The following is a 24,439-nucleotide window of genomic DNA, read 5'->3' on the forward strand; positions in this document are numbered from 1 at the left end:
TCGGTCGCTTGGATATTGATCTTTACATAGAGAGCTACTCCTCCACCTTTATGACCATCTCTGTCCTTCCTAAAAAGATTATATCCCGGTATGTTTGCATCCCATCCATGTGATTCACTGAACCATGTCTCTGTGATAGCAACAATATCTAGATCTGCCTCTAATATCAGGGCTTGCAGATCATGAACTTTGTTGCTTAGACTGCGAGCATTTGTGGTCATCGCTTTCCAGCTATTTTTCAGCAATAATCTCCTTTTTCGTATGGATTTTTGTGTCGTTTCACTTTCCGTTGCAATACTAAGAAATGAGTTGCTGATATTGCTTATGTTGCAGCCTTTACTACTATCACATCTTTTCTTTTGCCGGGGGTGGTCTCTATAATTGTCCTTCGTACATACACCACCCCCACCTTCTATTGACACTTAAACCATCCGTTCAATTTTACGTGATATTCAGTGCAACTGGATAGACCAGTGATTCCCAACCCTGTCCTGGAGGAACACCAGGCCAATCGGGTTTTCAGGCTAGCCCTAATGAATATGCATGAGAGAGATTTACATATGATGGAAGTGATAGGCATGCAAATTTGCTTCATGCATATTCATTAGGGCTAGCCTGAAAACCCAATTGGCCTGGTGTTCCTCCAGGACAGGGTTGGGAACCACTGGGATAGACGGTTAAAGTTATTGTTTCTGGTTTTAGTGATTCTACTTAATGGCCCATTTTCAATTCTTTTAACTTGGCTTTTATGATTTCAAAGTCAAATCAAAATGTATACATATCTTCTTTTGTGTTTTAAAGCAATTTCCAGTGATATCTTTAAACTGAATTGCTCCTCAGCTTGTTATAGCAATTTATTTGTTGTTTTTTGACTTGTAAGAAAATATATTTTGAATAAATGCTATGCATTGATATTGCTGTCATTTGAAGAATATGCCCTAAAATGTGTGTGTCGGGCAGTACAGGTGACACTGATTGCTTTAAACTACTTTTCAAATAAGATGGTATATCAAGCCTTTATAATAAACATAAATAACAGTATTATGTGATTAAGTGTTTTCTGATTGTATTTCTGTTTGTCCCTTAATTTCTCTTAAAGATTTACTGTTTTCTTCTTAGGTTCCTTCATTAATATCTCCCAGATGATTGCCTGTGTTGGACAGCAAGCTATTAGTGGCTCTCGAGTTCCTGATGGCTTTGAGAATAGATCTTTGCCCCACTTTGAGAAGCATTCAAAGGTGAATATATATATAAAAACATCACTTATCAGTTGTGACTAAACGATCTTGCAGCTAGACCTTTCTTCAATTCCTTTAAGTCTCAAAATCCTATAGAAATTCCTTTCTAAGAAGTTGATTGCTTTATTGAAATTTAATGAAAAACCACAAGGAGATAATAATAACCCTAAGAGTCCAAGGAGAACCAATACACAAAAAGTAGGGATCAGGCAATGGTTTTCCAGTTTAGAGTCCAGAGTATATTTTATTTTATGATAAAGCATGAAACCAAAAACTCGACATGGAGCTGTGTTTTGGCAGGGAAACCACCTACTTCAGGAGTCATGGTGTCTATAAACATTTAAAACATAAAATATCAAATGTATATGAATGTATATGCACATTTGTAATATAAATAGTCATAAAGGAAAAATAAAATAAATGACATCTGTATATGAATATGTGAAAAGATAATGATAAAAAAAAATCCCTTAAGGAGAACAGAAGTAGGTAAATGAAACCATTACACATTAATGCCAATTCTAAGTGTAATTTATATGTAGTCTTAACACCTTTTCTATTCAAATAAAAAAAAAAAGACCACAGATGTTACAGTATTTAAGAGATCAAATCAATAAAACAAATACCTGGGTATTTGGGGCCAAATTCTATAAACGGCGTCGCAATTGTAGGCGGCCAACTGCTGCCTAACCAGCCAATCGGGACGCACGTTTTCTAAATTTAAATTATTATATCTAATCTAAACACTAAACACCGATATAACAAAAATATAAGATTGTTAAATAAAAGAGTGACAAGATGGTGGTGTAGTGAGGATACAATGAAGTTCTGTCCTGCTTGCCTGCATATTTTCTGCTCAATGATATTGAGGAAAACTTAATTTTATGCCGAAGAGAAGAGGTAGAGTAGCTGCTTCAGCCCGACAGTCAGAGCCTACCTTAATGTGGCAGGAGGTGATCATGAGCTTCGTTTCATCTTCGGCACGGGGTGTTCCGGCTGCACCGAATGTGAAGGAGATTTTGGCCTTTGGGAGAGAGATTTCACTCAACCCTGCAGGATCAGTACCCCCTGTGCAGCCATGAGACTGGGGGATGACTGGAGCAACATAAGGTGCAGAAGAAATGCTGCCTCCAGAACTCTTGAGCTTGCCAAGCCCTTAGGAACTCGCGATCGAGTTATCTTCATTAGACAGGGCTATAGGTAGTTTAACAGAGAGAGGAGAAACTCCATCTCTTCCACCTCTTGTTAAACCCGCTGAGACAGCATTGGACTCTCTCTATAAGGTATGTGCAGGAACTCTTCCATCTGGTCTATATGCAATCACAAAAAATAATGAAGTGTGAGGAAAGTTTAAAAAGCCCAGGAAGAGAAATTTCAAGACTTGGATTAGCGGGTTCAAGGTTTTCAATCTCATCTGCACAGAGTTACGATTCAGTTTGGTTTTAGTTTTTAATCCATGAGCTTTTATATCTGGCTCTTTAGGGACCACTGAGGAAGACAGCATCGTTGAAACACGGACCATTTTGGGTCCAAAATATATTTTATGTGGATTTTTAAATTGTACTTTTTTTTAACGTCAGAGTTTATTTATTGAAAAAGTTTTACAACCAAGGAAGTAACAACCAATGTGAGATATGAAACATCAGATAATAATACAGATTGAATAGAACACTTGCATATGCCAGTACTCACAAAATATGTACACAAATAAATAATGAAAATCTCACATATGACCAATAAGCATCTAGTCATAAAACCCAGGAAGAGCATGGATCAACACATCAACTGAAGAGACGAGGAGGAAAGAAAAGAGAGAGAGGAGCAAGAAAATTCTAAAATAAAGGTCTTTGTAAATAAATCACAGGCTAAGTCGCAGGCCAGACCCCGCCTAATCTCTGCCCCAGTCCCTACCCCCATAATAGTATTAATTGTAACACCATTTTTTCCATTCATTTTTCACATATACACACAATATAATCTTATTAACAATACACAATGGTTAACCATAAAATTAAACTACACAAAGCACACTGTATGCTTCTCAACATTCATTCCTACCAGAACACAGATAACCCCTATGCAAATATGGGACCAAAAACTAAAAGTACTAATATATGCAAACGAAACCCTAAGATTCAAGACTCTGCATACGGTACAACCCCAGAGAAAAAGAAACATGGATTTCTTCCTGAACAGTGCAAAATATAGACAGCAGATGTAAATTCTCAAAACTGACACAATTCAATCACTAAATTGAAAATAAAATAATTCCCCCTACCTTTGTTGCATGGTGATTTTGGTTTTCAAACCTTCTTTTCCCAGTCTCTGACTGCACTTTCTTCTGTCTGTGCTCTTAACTGTGTATCCAGGGCCACCTTATCCATTTGCTGTTTTTTCTCCCCCTCACTTTCTGCCATCCATCTTTAGCATTAACTTTTAACATTCAACTTTCTTCCATTTTTCTGCTTTCTTCTCAAAATATATGTACTTTTCCATGTCTTGTCTTCCCATCTATCCATGTGTACCATCTCCTCCCTCTTTCTTCTCTCCTATTCCCATCTATCCATAAGAAGCATTTATTATCTCTTCCCTGCTGCATCCATTGCTGTGCACCATCGCCTCCCTCTTGTCTCCCCTTTCCCTCCATCCCTGTGCACCATCTCATCCCTCTCTCATGGTCAGACAACTCTTATCTTCCCCTCATATGGTCTGGCATCTTTCTCCTCTCCTTCCCATAACCTGGAATCTCTCTCCTCTCCTATGGTCTGGCATCTCTCTCTTCTTCCCTCCCTTTTTCTGAGGTCTAACATCTCTCGCTTTCTCCCCTTTTTGCGGTCTGGCATCTCTCCACCCTGCGGTCTGACATCTTTCTTCCCCATGCATCTCTCTACCTCACTCCTCTCCCACCACCATGTCCAAAAATTCTCTCTCCCTCCCTTTCTGTACCCAACAATTCTCCTTTTTCTTCATTTCCTCATGTGCACCATCTCTTTCTCTCTGATACCCAATTCTCCCTTTCTATTCCCTCCCTCACCTCAGTATCTTTCCCTCACTCTCTCCTTCCCTTCATTCTATGGCTCTCTGTTTCCCTTCATTCTAAGGCCCAAGTTTGTGCTCCCTCTTTCTTGAGTCCCAACATGCCCCTCTCCCTCCTTCCATTCTGTGCTTCAACTAGGTGCCTCCCTCCAGGGGGTGTCTTACATTTTCATTGCTGCCCCTGGGTGTTTTATCTTTTGGCCGGCTCCATCCTCCTCACTCCACAGTGTGCACAAAACCACAGGTGGCGGCTCCTACACGCATCCTGCACCTGAACCGGAAGTCGCCTCCCTGACATCACAAAGAGGTGCGAGATGCGCAAGGAGCCATTGCCCGCAGCTTTGTGCACACTGAAGAAGGGTGAGCTAAAATTCCTTAAAGGAAGTTTTTAATTTTAGGGTTTTTGTGTATATCCTTTCACTCTTTTGCCTGTGCAAGCAGGAAATGGGATCTGTTGATTGGCTTCATCTTATGTCCCATTTTACCCTTATGTATTGTGTTAACAGTGATGGGATAGTTCATTATTTTATTTTTCTTTCTTTGGAGACAAATGAAGGCTAACAAATAAGTGAAAGTTCTTCTGCCACAGTTATCTCAAAAACAGTAGTACTCCTGACGTAGGCATCTTTTACTGAAACGTGGCCAGGTCAAGTCCTACCAATGTTTGATGTATGTATTCCAGCATGTTATGCAATGACTATTATTTGAAAGATTTTATCTTTTGGATTATGTTTACATATTAAAACTTGTTTTGGGGTTTTGTAACCCTTGTTTTACCTTACTTTTTTTTTTTTTTAAATAGGTCTTGTGAAGCATTTTCCTTCTCTTTTTTTGTGCTCATAGCAAATAAATGTAACCTTTTTTTATTGGACTGAGTTAAATTAGCTTTTGGGAGTTATCAGGAAACTTAACATTCTCTTCCTTATATATCCAAACAGAATGGTCAGCATAAAATCATCATTGCCAGAAAAAAGTGAATCATTGAAAGCTTTCATGCAGTCCAGTTGGCAGAAGTGTATTGTTAAGCATGCCACTTGAAGATGGCTGCATTTATGTTTCCTGAGATATTACAGTGTGTTCTTGAATCCTATTTGAATGTACGAGACTGTAAAAATCTCCCTAGTTGTGAATATTGCCTTATTTTAGCGTGAACACATTTTCCATAGGAATGTTTCCAGACTTGGTATATGCTGTCACTTCAATGAGAAGCTGCACTGTAACTTAAGTAATAGCATGGCTGTAGGGCAGTGAGGTTAGAAAGCAGTAGAGGCTCTGAATGATACAGAGAGACTGTAGTTAGTTTGAAAGATGTCACAGGAAAGTAGTTTGTTAAGCTATTGAAAGGTTTTCAGGTGGTATTTTATTGGGAGCATGAAGGTCATTGTTCAAGAAAAGCGGGACTGTACCTCCCAAATATTAACGATCCACTAAGCAAATCGATCGTGTACCGATTGGTTTGTGACCCGATTTCCCTCCAAACCGATTCACTAACCTGTGTACCGATCCGATTCTGATCCGTGCATGCAAATGAGGGAAAGGACATGCAAAGTAGGCAGGGATGCGATTCACTAAACTAAAATCTTGAACATTGACTGGGATGGCCGATCGTCAAGAAGTGACTGCTGGGGACCAGTTGCTCATGGCTTTTCTGACTTCATTCTCTTGCTCTTGCCCTGACTCTCCTCCCGCTGCCCTGCTCTCTGCTCTTGCTGCCCCCAACTCGCCCTGCTCTCTGCTCCTCTTGTCGCCCCTGACTTGCCCTGCCCTTCCCAGCATTGCAAGCCCGCGGGTTTAAAGTGGGTTAAAACCATGGGCTCGCAAAGAAGTTGAGAGGTTTAAAAAAAAGAGGCTGCCGCCACCGGGGATTGAGTCGGGGGGGGGGAGCCCCCCCAAAAATAAACAAAAGAAACATAGCAAACTAACGCATGCGCAGACCAACTACAGGGAAAGCAGATGGTCTACGCATGTGTCTGGATCATACACTAGAGATCCATGTCAGCGCATGGGGGCGTTCAGGGCAATCGGAGATTAGAATATTTGTGCTTGAAGAATCCATTGTACTTGCCTGGATCGGACATGGATTGGTCACAATTGGGCAGGTTAGTGAATCTAGCCCTGTGTTCCTTGTCTTTATCTCGAGCCAACTAATAAATTGTTTACTTTAAAACTGTCAAACTCTATGTAGAAAAGGTGCTGGAACCTTGCACACCTACTCGAAATGAAGTTCCTCTGTTTCCAGAATGGGTGAGGTCAGGGGGGTAGGTGATTTTTTTACCAGTTCTACAATAAATGTACATAGTAATGATCTTTCCTGTTTTTCCTTCGTAGCTTCCAGCTGCAAAAGGGTTTGTTGCAAATAGCTTTTATTCTGGTCTGACACCTACGGAGTTCTTCTTTCACACAATGGCTGGTCGTGAAGGTCTGGTTGACACTGCTGTGAAGACAGCAGAGACAGGCTATATGCAGGTAATGCTGCTTCGGTAGATAGTTTGCCTGTTGGCCAGAGTTACTCATTGCATGTGATGTCATGTGTAATAAAAAACTGATTGACATCATTATTGCAGATGAAATATTTTTAGTATTAAGTCATGAGAGAGAACAAGGACAAATATGTTGTATTATTGCCAACACTTTTAAGTAGCTTGTTTTTTCCCCCCAGAGGTCTTAGTTTTTGAAAGAGACCCCCCCCCCCCCAGCTTTACTCAAAATATACAAAGATGGCAAATCACAGTATGGTTTCTCATTGGCTTTTTTTTGTATTATATAGCATGACTGCTCTTAAATAGTTATGTTATACTGGTTTCTTTCTATTTGAATTTAGAAAGCATGGCCTTATTTTTTAAAATTTGCATGCTAGAACTAACTAATGAGGGCTAGTCCATATGAGGGCTAGTATAATGCATAGATATTGAGAAATCTCAGCACCGAACAATCCAAATCATATTTACAGGTGAAATGGATTTCAGAAGGTAATCATTCCACTTGAAATCAGTGAAGATACCAATAAATTGCCTGGTCCAAAACAGTTAAAAGTTTTGCTTCTCTAATAAATTCAGTGCCAGTTAATGTGTACTTGCAACTACACCATTATATAAATGTAGGTAAACTTATCTTAAAGTTGTCCTCCATTGTTACACCTTGGTAACCAGCTGCTGACATGAAACGTTTCACTTTTAGAATTTCCTGCATCAAGGTAGTTGGTCACCTTATTAAACATTTTTTCCTAGTTCTCTTGTGGTTGATTGCATGCCATGAATTTTACCAGTGGCTTAAGTTTTGTGACTTAACATCTTCCACCTGTTATTCAAATTCATATGTTAATTTACAGTTGATCCTAAAATTAAATAGCAAATCATTTTACTCCCTTGTTTCTAAGCTTAATTGCTTGTCCTGTGCAACTTTTTCTATTTCAACAATCAGATGGAATTCATATGAATTCTAAAAGAAAAAGGTCACTTTTTGATAATTCAACAATTGGTGTGCCTTTCTCCTTAAACAGTCACTATTAACAGTATATGTAAATTGGGGTACTGATGTGTGCTGCTCTTCAGCAAGTCACATGCAAGTGTTGTATTACATTGATGTGATTGAAAGAGGATTATGGTATGAGCTGCAAGAGGAAATTTTGAGAGTGGTCAAAAGGTGAATAAGGTTTTTGGTTATGAATGTTTGAGGTGTAAAAATAAATAGCACAAAGTTCTCAGTAGTAAGTAGTGCTGCCCGATTCACGATTCATATCGATTCACCTATTCGAATCAGGTGAATCGATTCAATTAAAAAAAAAATCGGCCTCCCGATTCAATGGCTGACCCTTCCCTCGTGCCTTCCTAAAACAGGAGTTGCAGCGCTGCCTCTTGCTGGCCATCTGCTGCTTCTCCTGCTTGAGGGGGGAGGGTCTGTCAGAAAGGCCTCCCCCAGCTTGCCCGCTCTTGCCTCCCCCAGCTTGCCCGCTCTTGCCTCCCCCAGCTTCCCCGCTTTTACCTCCTATAGGCTAATAGGACAGCTTGCAGGCTCGCTGGTGTTATAGCGATCCCTGTAGCTGCTCATGGTCCTCAGCGGCACGTTCTTTCTGTCGCAATCCTGCCCCTGCTCTGACATCAGGGGCAGGATTGCGGCAGAGACCACGGGGCTGAGGACCATGGGCAGCTGCAGGGATCACTATAACACAGGGCGGAGCGTTATAGCGGGAGAGCATCCTCTCTGCTGGGCCCGAGCCCTGGAAAGCTACCCCCACTGAAAGAAGACCCGGGAGGCAGGTTCAGGCCCAGAGGATGAGTATCGCCGACTCTCTGGCCAGGAGCCGGAGGCTGCAGGAGCCGGCACTGGAGAGCGCCGCGGACATGCAGGTGAAGGCTGGGAGCTCCTCCGGGAACCCGCTGCTGCCACGGACGGAGGAGGAGGAGCTGCAGCGCAGGTGGGGAGCAGTCAGCCCCGAAGACGTGCTGAGACTGCAGAGAGTCACCACCGGTCAGTATTGGGCTCTATAGCCGTGCCGCTGCCTTATTACGGGAGCCTGGGCCTTAGGATGGGGTTAGGTTCAAACAATTTTATTGATGCAAACACAGCAAATACAACACCAGTGCACCCCAAAGGTGCACAGTACAAATATGGGGTTAACTAGCTGCCTTGGGCCTTATAGGTGCGTTATTGCCTTACTGTCTCCACAGTCTCCTGGAAGAGGTGGTGGAGACAGAGACTGTGTCTGAATTCAAAAGGGCCTGGGATAGGCGCGTTGGATCTCTCGAAGAGAGAAAGAGATGATGGTTACTGCGGATGGGCAGACTGGATGGGCCATTTTGCCTTTATCTGCCATCATGTTTCTGTGTTTCTAAGATTTCTGAGGAAATTAAAAAAAAAGTTATGGGATAGGAGGTAATGTTCTATTTTGGATTAAGATCTGTTTAAAAGATACATAGCAAACAGAGAGTAGGGTTAAATGGTCAGTTAGGGCACTGGTCTTTGACCGGAGAACCGCCGCGTGAGCGGACTGCTGGGCATGATGGACCACTGGTCTGACCCAGCAGCGGCAATTCTTATCTTATCTTACCAGTGAGCCTGCAGACTGCCCTATTAGCGTTAAGGATGTAAGAGCGGGGAAGGTGCAGACTGCGGGGGGAGCAGGCGTTCGTTTATGGTGGGGGGGGAGCAGCAGGCCTTGCAACGGGAGCAGGCCTTCGCAGCGGGGAGGAGGAGAAAATGTGCCTTCGCGGCAGGGGAAGTAGGCCTTCGTGGAGGGAGCAGGCCTTCATGCGGGGAGGAAGAAAGAAAGTGCCTTCGTGGGGGGGAGCAGGTCTTCGTGGTGGGGAGCAGGCCTTCAGGGCAGGGAGGCAGGCTTGTGCAGAGGGAGAAGGAGGAAGAGAGGGGAGGGGAGATGCCAGACCTGGGGTGAAGTGAAAGGGAAGAGAGACCAAACTAAAAGAGAGGGAGGCAAGCAGAGGAGAGGTGCTGGACTAATGGGAGAGAGGGAGAGAGAAATGCAAGACCACAAGGGGAAGGATACAAGAGGGACAGATACTGCTCCAAAGTAGGTGGGCAGGGTGCAGGATGGCAGGAGTGATAGTAGGAGAAAGCCTGTAACTGGGAAAGGGGTTAGAAGAGGTAAGGAAGAGAGAAAGAAACTGGATATGGGGAGAGAGAAGATGCTGGGCATGGAGGGAGCATAGGAACAGGGACAGTACTTGAGAGGAGAATAGGGACAGGGACACAGAAGAGAGATGCTGGATGAAAGGGTAGTTGAGAAAAGGAGAGATGGTGGATGGGGGTCCATCGCTGCAGCTGCGGGGGGATGGAAATGAAAAAAAGGAAAGATGCCAGACCTCTGGGGGAGGAAAGAGAAACAGAAGGGGAGGACAGAGATGGAAGATGGATGGTTAGCACGGAAAAAGAAGAAAGAAGGAGTGCCTGATCAGAAGACAACCATTTGAAAAATGACCAGACAACAAAGGTAGGAAAAATAATTTTATTTTCTGTTTTGTGATTACAATATGACAGATTTGAAATGCTAGGATTTAATAGAGAGAGGAAAAGTATTTTTTGTTAGTTTATTTTGTTTACACCACAGTGCCAGCGTGGTTAGGATAAGGCAAAGGGGGTGAAGAGGCTATAAAATAAACCCACCAGGATGTTTAAAAAAAACCACCCAATTGGGCAGGAAAATCAAATCGAAAAATCGATTCAATAGGCTGAATTTAATCAAATTTTTTTTTTCCTGAATCGGGCAGCACTAGTAGTAAGCATTCCAATAGAAACATAAGAGCCAGTTAATAATTTGAGAAGTCTGTTTTAAAGATCAAAAATGTGTACATTAGTAAATCAGTTACATTTGTTTACATTTTATAAGCTTGGTCTACCTAATCAAATTAAAAACTTTTTTATTTCCTGCTTCCCTTTCACAGAGGCGGCTGGTCAAATCCCTTGAGGACCTTTGCTCACAGTATGATTTAACAGTACGAAGCTCAACTGGTGACATCATCCAGTTCATTTATGGGGGAGATGGCTTGGATCCAGCAGCGATGGAGGGGAAGGATGAACCTTTGGAATTCAAGAGAGTTCTGGATAATATCAGAGTAAGAGTTAAAAGCATAACATCTTATATCTTTGGAAGATGATCTTACTTCTTCCCATGGCTTTCCATGCAGTTTTTGTTAGTGACTTCAGAACATAAGAATTGCCATATTGGATCAGTGTAAAAGTCCATCTAGTCCAGTGTCGTGCTTATAACAGCGGCCAAACCAGATCACAAGAACCTGGCAGAATCCACAAAAGTAGCAAGATGCCAAAGACTACCTTAATTGTTTATGAACTTTGCTTAAACCTTTTTTTTTTTTTTTTTTCAATCCAGCTGTGCTAACTGCTTTTACCACATCCTCTGGCAATAAGTTCATGCTTAATTATGTGTTGAGGAAAAAATATTTCCTCACAATTGTTTTGTCTTACTATAATAATAATAACTTTATTCTTATATACCGCCAACAATCTTGCGACTTCTAGGCGGTTTACAATAAAGAGAAACTGTGCAGGCAGCGACTTACAGAGTATAGCAGTGTACATCTGATAGTAACAGCATTAGTAATAGTAACAACAGTTTATATACTGCAGGACCGTGAAGTTCCATGCGGTTTGCAATGAATTAGAAAAATTCCATAAATTGATTGGAGCATTCATAGTTAGTGATTAGGGGTTGACAGTTTACAAGATCAGATTTGGGGGGATTATGAAGGGGGCTATTGTCCTGATTCGTTACCTAGGTATTTCGAGAACAGGTATGTTTTTAGGTGTTTCCTAAATTCTCCATAGTTGTTTGTGTGTGTAATTAGTTTATCTAAGTCTTTGCCCCATAAGGCTGCTTGATACGATGGAAGTTGTTGATGGTATCTCTTATATTTGCATCCTCTAGCTGGTGGGGAGACGAATTTCAGGTGTGCTCTTCTCTCATGTCTGCTGGTTGGGAATGAGAAGAGGTCTATTATGTATTTAGGGGCTAGACCAGATAATACCTTGAAGCAGAGACATCCCAGCTTGAACTTCGTACGTGCCTCCATTGGCAGCCAGTGCAGGAGTCGGTAGGAAGGTAACTTCATAGTGTATCTTCCAGTCCTTTTGTACTTTCTGAAAGAGTAAATAAATTGGTTCATATTTACACATCACTCCATCAGGGATTTTGTACTCCTCTACCATATTCCTCCCCTCCTCCCACCAAGCCATCTCTACTCCAAGCTGGAAAGCCCTAACCTCTTAAGCCTTTCCTCATATGACTCATTCCATAAGAACCCTTACTGGGTCAGACCAACGGTTTATGAAGCCCAGTAGCCTGTTCTTGTGGTGGCCAATCCAGGTCCCTGGTACCTGGCCAAAACCCAAGGAGTAACAATATTCCATGCTACCGATCCAGGGTAAGCAGTGGCTTCCCCCATATTTTTCTCAATAAGACTATGGACTTTTCCTCCAGGAAATTGTCCAAACCTTTCTTAAAACCAGTTACGCTATCCACTCTTACCACAACCTCTTGCAATGCGTTCCAGAGCTTAACTATTCTCTGAGTGAAAAAATATTTCCTCCAATTGATTTTAAAAATATTTCCCTATAACTTCATCGAGTGTCCCCCTACTCTTTTTGTAATTTTTGACGGAGTGAAAAAATCGATCCATTTATACCCGTTCTACTCCACTCAGGATTTTGTAGACTTCAATCATATCTCCCCTCAGCCATCTCTTTTTCCAAGCTGAAGAGCCCTAACCTTTTTTTAGTCTTTCTTCATACGAGAGGAGTTCCATCCCCTTTATCATCTTGGTTGCTCTTCTTTGAACCTTTTACAGTGCTGCTATATCTTTCTTGAAATAAGGAGACCAGAACTGAACGCAATACTCTAGGTGAGGTCACACCATGGAACGATACAGGGGCATTATAACATTCTTAGTCTTGTTAATCATCCTTTTTTAAATAATTCCTAGCATCCTGTTTGCGTTTTTGGCTGCTGCCGCACATTGAATAGAAGGTTTCATCGTATTGTCTGCGATGACACCCAGACTCTGCTAACCCTCAAGGTGGACCCTAGCATCCAGTAACTGTGATTCAGGTTATTCTTCCCAATGTGCATCACTTTGCATTTGTCCACATTAAATTTCATCTGCCACTTGGACACCCAGTCTTCCAATTTCCTAAGGTCTGCCTGCAATTTTTCACAATCCGCATGCATTTTAACAACTTTAAATTTGCAGATGGCACTAAACTGTTCAATCACCTCACTTGTTCCAATTTCAAGATCATTTATAAATAAGTTAAATAGTACTGGTCTTGATAAAGATCCCTTTGACACTCCACTGTTTACTTTCCTCCATTGAGAAAAATGACCATTTATCCTACCGTTTTCTATCCGATAACCAATTCCTAATCCACAACTGAACTTTGCCACCTATCCCATGACTCTTTAATTTTCTCAGGAGGCTCTCATGAGGAACATTATCAAAACTATCCACCCGATGCAGCCCCTTTGACAATTGCCCCCTCCCTCCCCCATTATCCTCCTCACATCAGCAGCCGAGGAAATCATCATTTGATTACCGACCACCTGAACAAATTTCTAAACCAAGGCCAGTTACTGAAAGAAATGGGAAAGATAGCACTCACCCCGTTACCTAAATCATCAAAATACAGATCTCTCCACTCCCTTAAAACTACAGGCCCATTGCTGCATCCCCAATTCTTACCAAGCTCCTTGAAACCCACATAAGCACACAGCTCATAGCGTACATCGAACAACATTATTGCCTCCACCAGACTCAATTCGGATTCAGACAACAGCATAGCACAGAACTCCTCGTCTTAACATTGTTAACCAAAATTAAACAGATGCTAAGTGCAGGCCAGCAGGCTATACGTCTCCAATTCGACATATCCGCAGCCTTCAACTGTTGAACACCACCTTTCTCCCAATCAAAACTTTCAGAGATAGGGGTAACGGATACGGTTCTACATGAGTTAACTGACTTCCTCGTGAACAAAGAATTACACTGTCACAAAAAATGGGATCTACTCCAACAGCTGAAGACCTGTGGAGTTCCACAGGGCTCCCCACTCTCATTCTTTTTAACCTGTTCATGAGTTCACTTGGAGATATCCAATTTGAAGATGAGAGCATAATGTCATATGCGGATGATATCTTGCTCCTCATACCGGCGGTTGAAAACCAAGCCAACAACATAGAAAAAAATCCAGACCTGGGCAATAACCCAAAAACTGAAGCTAAATTCCTCCAAAACCAAAGTTCTTTACTTCCACAGCGCCCAACGAATGGCACCAACAAGCATCACTCTCCAATCAGGCAGCAACCTCACTGTAGGCCAGGGGTGTTAAAGTCCATCCTCGAGGGCCGCAATCCAGTTGGGTTTTCAGGATTTCCCCAATGAATATGCATGAGATCTATTTGCATGCACTGCTTTCATTCTATGCTAATAGATCTCGTGCATATTCATTGAGGAAATCCTGAAAACCCGACTGGATTGCAGCCCTTGAGGGGAGACTTTGACACCCCTGCTGTAGACAAACCCTCCAAAATCCTAGGCTGCATCCTGGACTCCACATTAACTATGGAACCTCAAATATTCCATCTCCGAAAGAAATCCCTATTCACCATGAAACAGTTAAAAACTCATTAGGCCATACTTCCATCAGCATCACTTCACCCTCATCGTCCAGATGATGATACTGTCTCAACTGGACTATTGTAACTCCGCCCTTACCTTAGGAATCAACACCACACTAATCCACAAAATTGCAGGTTATTCAAAACACTGCAATAAGACTACATTTTTGGTCTGAAAAATTTTGACTCAATCTCAGCCCACCTTAAGCAACTTCACTGGCTACCCATCTCATCCCGAATAAAATTCAAACATCATGTAATTCAGCCGGCCCTTCTTATCAAACTCTTCTCTGATGTATGGTCCCCATCTCACAGAATTCTTAACAGGATTCAGCTAAACCTTCCCTCGACAAAAGATCTCAAATACAGAAGAATTTTCCAAACCATTTTCTCCTTCCTGGGAGTCAAATCTGGAATAACCTCGCAGAGACAGTTAGAACAGAACCCAACCATGGCCTATTCCAGAGGAAACTGAAAACTCTATTGTTTGATAACTAAATAACATGATCTCCACAGGAAGGAAAATTGAAAACTCTACTCTCTTTAACTAATATCTACATGATCCCCACATGTACCTTTTTTTGCTTAGTACAATTACATTACATTAGTGATTTCTATTCCGCCATTACCTTGCAGTTCAAGGCAGGTCCTTCCCCTCCTTTTCTTTCCTCTCTCCCCTTTCCCTCCCTATATGACCCTCGACTCCCTTTCCCACTCACTATAGGTTGCCTTGAGCCTGTTTTAGGTTTGCACGACGCACAAATTTTAGATTAAAATCTAGATAACATTACATCAACTGGCTCACCTTTTGTCCACATATTTATTCACATCTTCAAAGAAGTCAAGCAAGTTGGTAAGACAAGATCTCCCTCGGCTGAACCCATGCTGACTCTGTCTCATTAAATCATGTTTGTCTACATGTTCAACAATTTTATTTTTTATAATTGTTTCCACCATTTTGCCCGGCACTGATGGGAGGCTTACTGGTCTGTAATTTCCCGGATCTCCCCTGGAGCCCTTTTTAAAAATTGACGTAACATTAGCCACTCTCCAATCTTGAAGTACTACAGATGATTTTAGCAACAGGTTACAGATCACTAACAGCAGGACAGCAATTTCTTCTAGTACCCTGGGATGTATACCATCCGTTCCAAGCGATTTATCACTTTTAAACTTGTCTATTTGGCATAGTACATCTTCCAGATTTATCGAGATTTCTTTCGGTTCCTCCGCATCATCACCCTTGAAAACCATTTCCAGTTCAGGTAGATCTCTTACATCTTCTTCTGTAAAGACAGAAACAAAAAATTAATTCAATCTCTCCACTATGGCCTTATCCTCCCTGAGCGCTCCTTTTGCTCCTTGATCATCCAACAGTCCCACAGATTCCCTCACAGGTTTTCTGCTTCTGATGTACCTAAAAAAAATTGTTATGAGTTTTTTGCCTCTCTTGTAAGTTTCTCTTCATATTCTTTTGTCAGTGCTTTGCATCTCACTTGTCAGTGCTTATGTTTCTTCTTATTTTCTTCATTCGGCTGAGAGGAAATATGATGTGATATGATTGAAGTCTACAAAATCCTGAGTGGAGTAGAATGGGTACAAATAGATCGATTTTTCACTCCGTCAAAAAATACAAAGACTAGGGGACACTCGATGAAGTTACAGGGAAGTGCTCTTAAAACCAATAGGAGGAAATTTTTTTTTTTCGGTCGTAGAATAGTTAAGCTCTGGAACGAGTTTCCAGAGGATGTGGTAACAGTGGATAGCTTAGCTGGTTTAAGAAAGGCCTGGACAAGTTCCTGGAGGAAAAGTCCATAGTCTATTTTTGAGAAAGACATGGGGGAAGCTACTGCTTGCCCTGTATTGGTAGCATGGAATATTGCTATACCTTGGGTTTTGGCCAGGTACTAGTGACCTGGATTGGCCACTGTGAGAATGGACTACTGGGCTTGATGGACCATTGGTCTGACCCAGTAAGGCTATTCATATGATTTTTCACTTAAACCTTTTAACCACGCTGGCTCTCGTTTCCTCTCCTTTTCACCTTTGCTGTTACGTGGAATACTTCTCGTCTGGGCTTCCACAATGGTATTTTTAAATAACATTCATGCCTGATTTACAATCCTAACCTTTGCAACTGATCCTTTTATCTTCTTTTTAACCATTTTCCTAATTTTATCATAGTTGCCCTTTCGAAAATTAAACATCTTTACACTAGATTTCTTATGCAACATCTCTCCCGGTATCAGCTCAAATTTGATCATGTTATAAGAACATAACATAAGAACATAAAGCAGTGCCTCTGCTGGGTCAGACCAGAGGTCCATCATGCCCAGCAGTCCGCTCACGCAGCAGCTCATCAGGTCCAGGACCTGTTAGTAATCCTCTATCTATACCCTTCTATCCCCTTTTCCTTCAGAAAATTATCTGATCCTTTCTTGAACCCCAATACTGGACTCTGGCCTATCACACCCTCTGGAAGCGCATACCAGGTGTCCAGCACCCTTTGGGTGAAGAAAAACTTCCTAGCATTGGTTCTTAATCTGTCCCCTTTTGATTTTTCCGAATGCCCTCTTGTTCTTGTAGTTTTCGAAAGTGTGAAGAATCTGTCCCTCTCCACTTTCTCTATGCCCTTCATGATCTTATAGGTCTCTATCATGTCCCCTCTAAGTCTCCGCTTTTCCAGGGAAAAGAGCCCCAGTTTCTCTAATCTTTCAGCATATGAAAGGTTTTCCATACCTTTTATCAGTCGGTCGCTCTTCTCTGAACCCTCTCGAGTATTTCCATGTCACGGCCTGCTCTGAGGGGAGGGGGGGAAGTCCACTGTCTTTTCCGCCTCCAGTGACGTAGTAAGCGCGCATGCGCACTCTTGCCGGCACATCCCGACAGACCAGATCTCGGGGAACACGCAGTGAGAGTGCGCATGCACACGTTAGCATTTTATTATTATAAATTGAATAGCAGTGGTCCGAGTACCGACCCCTGCGGAACACCACTCGTGACCCTCCTCCAGTCAGAGTAGTGGCCTTCACTCCCCACCCTTTGCCTCCTACCTGCCAACCAATTTCCGATCATCTATTGTAAGTCTCCTTCCACCCCATGGGTTCTTCAGTTCTCCGCAGTAGGCATTCATGGGTACTCCTTGTCAAAGCTTTTTGGAAATCCAAGTAAACGATATCTATGGGGTCCCCTTTATCCATCTTGTTTGTCAATTCCTTCGAATAAGTGCATAAGTTTGTTTGGCAAAATCTTCCTTGCAGAAGCCATGTTGGCTTGTTTTCATCAGTTTGTTCCTTTCTAGATGCTCATCGATGCTGTCTTATCAGCGCTTCCGCCATCTTCCCTGGAACCGAGGTCAAACTTACCGGCTGTAGTTCCCCGGGTCGCCTCTCGATCTTTTTTTTTTAAGATGGGCGTAGCATTAGCTATCTTCCAATCCTCCGGGATCACACCTGTTTTCAGGGATAGGTTGCAAACCTGCTGTAGTAGTTCTGCTATTTCCTCCTTTAGTTCTTTCAATACCCAAGGGTGGATTCCGTCCAGTCCCGGAGATTTGTCAGTTTTTAATCTATCTATCTGCTTGCGTACGTCTTCAAGGCTTACTTCCATGGATGTTAATTTTTTTGCTTGATCTCCCTTGAAGATTTTTTCAGGTTCCGGCACGTTGGATGTGTCCTCTTTTGTAAATACTGATGAAAAGAACATGTTTAGTCTATCCGCCACTTCTTTTTCCTCCTTCACCACTCCTTTCCTATCTCCATCATCCAGCGGTCCCACCTCCTCCCTTGCCGGCTGCTTCCCTTTAACATATCTGAAGAATGGATTGAAATTTTGTGCTTCCCTGGCTAGCCTCTCTTCATATTCTCTTTTTGCTCTTCTAACCACAAGATGACATTCTTTTTGATGCTTCCTGTGCTCTTTCCAGTTCTCCCGGTTTTGTCCTTTTTTCCTTTTCTGGAATGAATTTTTTTTTTTTTTTTTTTTTAATTTATATTCTTTTATATTTTCATCAAGCTTAACAATCTTGACAAAGGATCAGAATATTCACAAATAAGAAATAAAAATTTAACATATACATACACAGATGTGTATGTTAGAAATACAATCAGTTATTTAGTCCACAAATAATGGATTCAAGAAAAGGAAAAAAATACATTCCAATATAATAAGAAAATTATTCTAATTTAGAGTAATGGCAATGGTTATCCACCCTACAGCCGATAGGTCATTCATCAATGGACTAAACCAGCCCTTCTTTTGGTCCTAAAAAATCTATTAACTGTTTAGGCTCAAAAAAAAAGAAAATTTTTATTTTGATAGGAAATAAAACATTTTGCTGGAAACTCTAACAAAAAAGTAGCTCCAAGGGCTAGGGTTCTAAGCTGCAATGCCAAGAACTCCTTTCTATGCCTCTGGGTTTTTTGTGCTAAGTCTGGAAAAATTCTAACATTTGAGCCCAAAAATTTTTCATTTAAATGACGGAAATATAAACATAAAACATATTCCCTATCACTTTCCAAGGCTAAAAGTCAGCAAAAGGGTGGTTCTTTCTGTAACCACCCTCAAGAGAACTCTCCAAAAATACAGACAAATCAACATTGTCCTTAGATGTTTCCTTAGGGGTCGACTCCCCTTGAGGTCTCTTTATATCTAGGTAATAAGCTCTAACAATTGGAGGTATATTTTCCAAAGGGATGGCTAGGACGTCTCGAAAATATTTTCTCGCCATCCTCCACTGGGGATATGGACTGGGCATTTGGGAAAATTCAAAGTCTTAAATTATTTTTCCTAAGTGATCTTTCCTTTACCAATTCCAACTGGACAGTCTTTACTTTTTTTCAAATATTTCTTCCTGTTTCTCCAATTTTTTCACTTAATTTAGATAGTTGCAGACCTTGCTGTTTCTACCTTGGAATAGATAGTTCCATAATCATTTTTAATAGTTGAAATACTCAATTTTAGTTTGGTGTCCATTATAGAATATAGCCTGCCACAGCGCTTCTATATCAATCTTTCCTGTATCTTTTCAACTCCCCAAAACCGATGTTGTTCCCACTAGAAGTCCTCTCGCCTCTTACTTCACTGGTAGTGGGGGTTAGTTTAACTTCCAAGCCAACACCTTCCTGCTGAGTTTCCAGCATTGGCATCCCTCCTCTGCTGGAGTCCAGATTCCCCTCGTCAGGCTGCTGGGCTACAACAGCTCCCTGCACCACCAAACTTCCTGGCTGGGCAGGAGTTGACCTTTACTCCAGACTCAGAATCGTCCGAGCTCCAGCGCCAATGTCTCCCGACAACTCCGGGCTAACCTCCGAGATAGAGTGTGTCTCCACAGCTGAATGGGCAAAAGTATCCTAAATCGTCTGCTGACTTATCATCTGTGGGGCACCAGACGCCGGAGGGTTAGGGTGAACTGTCCCCTTTCTTTTCCCCATTACGGGTCAAAATCTGCTGCGATAAGTGAAAAAAAAAAAAGGGTCAGCAACTCGCTGCCTCCCATTCAAGTGTCCGTCCTCGATGCCATCTTGAATCCCGGCCTCCAGAATGAATTTTTCTTATCTCCTATCGCTTTCTTCACTTCTTTAGTTATCCACGCCGGGTCTTTTGTTCGGCTCTTTTTGCATCCTTTTCTAAATCTGGGGATAAACAGATTTTGCGCCTCGTTTACCAGGCTTGCTCTACAGTCTGCGATTTCTTTTTTTTTTTTATTATTTATTTATGAATTTTCAATATAACAATCAAGTATAAACTTGTACAGAAAAGCAAAATTGAAGAAGCAAAAAATACAACATAATACAAATCAAGAAATAATTATATCTTAAATCTCACTCAAGTCCTCTATTTAGGATCCAAGATTCAAAATAAACGGAATTTAAGTAGTCAATTAAAGAAGTAAAACAGTTATAGTTAATACTGTGCTAACAGTCGTCTATCTTTCTTATCTATCCTAAGCTGGCTCTTTCTCCAATCTTGACAGTGATAGGAATGTTGTCAGTTGAGATGGTTCAAAGAAAACAAATTTATGCAATTTATAATGGACTATACATTTACAAGGATAACGAAGAAAAAAAGTAGCTCCCAGGGCTATTACTGCTGGTCTCATCAGAAGAAATTCTTTTCTCCGCTTCTGTGTGTCTCTGGCCAAATCAGGAAACATTTGAACTTTTAGTCCCAAAAATTCTTTATATTTATTTTTGAAGTATAATTTCAATAGCCATATCTTGTCCATTGTAAGAGCTACTGTAAGAAGCAATGTTGCCGGCGTAGCTACTTCCCTATCTGAGGATTCCAATAAAGCTGTAACATCCAAAGGCTCTTGATTAACTTCTTTAACATCCTTAACAGGAAGGTAGTACACCTGAGTTAGAGGTGGTATAGAAGATTCAGAATTCCCAATATTTCCGTCAGGTAACGAGTATTCATTTCTCTAGGAGGTCACTGCTATAATCTTAGGAAAATTAATTAATCTAAGATTATTACTTCTTGTGGAATTTTTCAGGTGACTCTAATTTCCTTCTTAAATTGGTATTATCTTATTTAATTAAAGCCTCCTGTATAACTTTTTTGGGAATTAATATCTGTTGTTGAATTTCCAATCTGTAATTTTACTATTTTCAGTGGTTATTTCCCGTATTTCAAGATATCTTTATCATACAACTTTAAACCGTTCCTCCACTTGATTTAATTGGGATGCTATAGTTTAGGAATAGTAACTACCAGGTCCCACAGAGCATCCAATGTAACCTCCTGGGGTTTGTTATCTGAGGAAATTGAAAATGTAAATTCTTATGCTCACCCACTGGCAAGCTCTTCCATATATCTGTCCAGACTGGGCTGTTCCTTCCCCGTAGAATGTCCTGTCCTCGGGTTCCTTATTCAGGTTTCCCAGTGATATCTGGTAAACCGATTCTCTGTCCCCCGGACTGGTCTCTACTGCCTCTAGAGTAGGAAACACTCCGATTCCCGGAAGTTCCCCCTCCTTCGGGGAACTAGCAGTTCCGTGGATGCGGGGAGGTGCTCGGTTGTCAGGGCTAAAGGTGGTTTCCAGCCCCAAGGAGGACTGCTGCTCGCCGTTCTCCTGCAGCGTCTCCAGCGGGGGTAGCCCTGATCCTGCCGACGTTCCCTGCATGCGCCTGATGATTTCATCAATGTTGCCGAACACGGAGGTCTCTGAGCGCCGCGAGGCCCCAGCGGCGCTTTTCCCTCTCCGCTTAGGCATATCGAAGGTAGGAAATCAATATTTGTTCGAAAAATAGTATCTAATTGAGAAAACTCTCAGGAGCTGGCGCACAGCGTCCCTATACCGTCGCCATCTTGGATCGATGATTGCTTTTCTGTACAAGTTTATACTTGATTGTTATATTGAAAATTCATAAATAAATATAAAAAAAAAAAAAAAAAAAGGAAGTGGACAGTCTGCGATTTCTTTGATCTGTTCCTAAGTTTCTTCCTTACCATTACTCTCATCGCTTCGTAGATTCTTTCTTGAAGTTAAAAGTTGTCGCTGTGGTTCTCTTTCCCTTCGTTATTCCTACTTCAACTTTGAACTTGATCATATTGTGATCGTTGTTTCCAACAGTCCCACTACTTCCACTTCCTTTGCAGGTCCTCTTAGCCCATTAAGGATTAGATTCAAAGCTGGCATTCCCTCTCGCTGGTTCTCTGACAAGCTGCTCCATGAAGCAGTCCCTATATAGCCTCCAGGAATCCGGTCTTCCTAGCGCATTGTGAGATTCCAAGACTCAGTCTATCCTGGGATAGTTGAAGTCTCCCATACTAATCATGGTTAGTTGGCTTCACAAAGCAGAGACTATTTTTAGTGCATCTGTGAAGCCACTGAAAGACAAGTAATATAACAATTATTAGTAAGGTAATTGTTTCAGGTGATTTATTTGGTAAGGGAAGAGAAGGCCTGTAATTATTCCTAACTCTTTTATTTTCTCTCTTTATCTTATGTAGGCTGTTTATCCTTGTCGGGGTGAGCCTGCTTTAAGTAAAAATGAATTGATACTCACTGGTGAAGCTATTATGAAGAAGAGTGAATTCCTCTGCTGCCAGGATAGTTACCTGCAGGTACACAGGGTTTCATTCATTCATTTTTATTGTGAAAATATTTATTAGTTTACAACAAGGATAAATTGTTTGAGCGATAAGAACAAAACTACTCATATAAAAAGAAAGGAAGACCATTTATACATACAATATATGTAAAATTATCAATTAAATCAAGTCCATGAGATTTTGAGGAGAAATTATCAACAGGGAAACACAGGAAATTCTGATATTAACTTGGATAATAAAACAAATAATGCAGCGTATTATATGAGACTGTCCATATCTAGGAGCTGGATGAGGCCTGCCTATTCTAATGAGCAATGAGAGTTGAGAATATTAAAAAAACCAAAACAAACAAACAAACATATTTTACAAACTTCAACTTAATTATGCATTTAGAAGGATATTTAAGGAAAACAGTCTCTCATTCTCTCCCCCCCCCATCCACTCCCAATTGAAGGACACCTGGTTTAAGGAGGAGAAAACTTTTCATTCTCTGTTTCTTTACACAGGATTTTAGATCTTTACTCTGCTTTCTAAATTTTAGGTAAAAGCAAATTACAATTTAGATATGCAAGCTATATCCCTGCCCAAGTAGACTTAAATCTAAGTTGTACCTGAAGCAATTACATGATCAGAAAGAAAAGACCATTTCTTAGCTCATTGCTGTAATCACCAGTCGGCTACATTGCTAATGTGTGCTTCCTTCTTTCCATTATTATTTGGCCCAGGGAACAAACAGCCTGGCCTCCTAGAATATTTTTAAACCATTTTACTTTAGTAAAAGAAATTATAGAATTATGTAACTACTGCTGAAGGGATTTAGGTGCCCTGAGCCTTCTTTACTCCCCCCCCTCTACCACAGGTCCAGCATTCCCTACCTCTTGTAGTTCTACATCTCGCCATTATCTTCTCACCCTTCCCTATGGGCTCAGCATCGCTACTCTCTCTCTCTTTTCTCCACAGTCTTGTAGCAATCTGAAATATATATGGTCTTCCAATTTTAATCAGTATAACTTCACGTAATATTCTTTCACATGCTCAGTTCTCCCCAACCGAAAGAGTGTGCGTATTACCGAATTTTGTGCAAAAGAACAAGACTATAATAGTCAAGACACGATAATACCATTGACTGTAAAATAATCTTGAATGTGACATCAAGCAAAAAAGGGTCTACCGTATTTTCACGCAAATAACGCGCACCTGTATAAAACGCGCACACGGGTATAGCGCGCAGAAATCACGCTGATATGTACAAAAACTTTGGTATACCGCGCTCACGGGTATACCGCGCATGCTGCCCGACGCTCCTTTCGCCCGCCCTGACTTTCCGTGCGCTGTCCCGACTCTCCGTTCACCCCCCCTGACTTCCGTGCACTGTCCCCCCTTGAAGGTCTGTCCCCATCCTGAAAGCCTGATGCCCCCCCCCCCGACGTCCGATACATCCCTCCCCCCGAAGGACCGCCGATTCCCCAACAATATCGGGCCACGAGGGAGCCCAAATCCTCCTGGCCACGGCGACCCCCTAACCCCACCCCGCACTACATTACGGGCAGGAGGGATCCCAGGCCCTCCTGCCCTCGACGCAAACCCCCCTCCCCCCAACGACCGCCCCCCCCAGCCGACCCGCGACCACCCTGGCGACCCCCACGACCCCCCCAACCCCCTTCCCCGTACCTTTGGTAGTTGGGCCAGAAGGGAGCCCAAACCCTCCTGGCCACGGCGACCCCCTAACCCCACCCCGCACTACATTACGGGCAGGAGGGATCCCAGGCCCTCCTGCCCTCGACGCAAACCCCCCTCCCCCCCAACGACCGCCCCCCCCCAAGAACCTCCGACCGCCCCCCCCAGCCGACCCGCGACCCCCCTGGCGACCCCCACGACCCCCCCACCCCCCTTCCCCGTACCTTTGGTAGTTGGCCGGACAGACGGGAGCCAAACCCGCCTGTCCGGCAGGCAGCCAACGAAGGAA

The 24,439-nt window shown here is 42.1% G+C and overlaps 1 protein-coding gene across 2 annotated transcripts in view; it reads left to right on the top strand.

Annotated features, from left to right (window-relative positions):
* The window catches only part of POLR3A (RNA polymerase III subunit A), a 192,684-nt gene that overhangs the window by 98,754 nt on the left and 69,491 nt on the right, over positions 1 to 24,439 (top strand). For both annotated transcript variants that reach the window (XM_033942449.1, XM_033942450.1), the window contains exons 18-21: positions 1,120 to 1,238; positions 6,603 to 6,740; positions 10,670 to 10,840; positions 22,372 to 22,485. In XM_033942449.1, coding sequence (XP_033798340.1) covers positions 1,120 to 1,238; positions 6,603 to 6,740; positions 10,670 to 10,840; positions 22,372 to 22,485 — 542 coding nt within the window. The remainder of the gene's footprint in view (positions 1 to 1,119; positions 1,239 to 6,602; positions 6,741 to 10,669; positions 10,841 to 22,371; positions 22,486 to 24,439) is intronic.

Source organism: Geotrypetes seraphini, chromosome 4, assembly GCF_902459505.1.
Source record: "Geotrypetes seraphini chromosome 4, aGeoSer1.1, whole genome shotgun sequence".
Taxonomy (NCBI): Eukaryota; Metazoa; Chordata; class Amphibia; order Gymnophiona; family Dermophiidae; genus Geotrypetes; species Geotrypetes seraphini.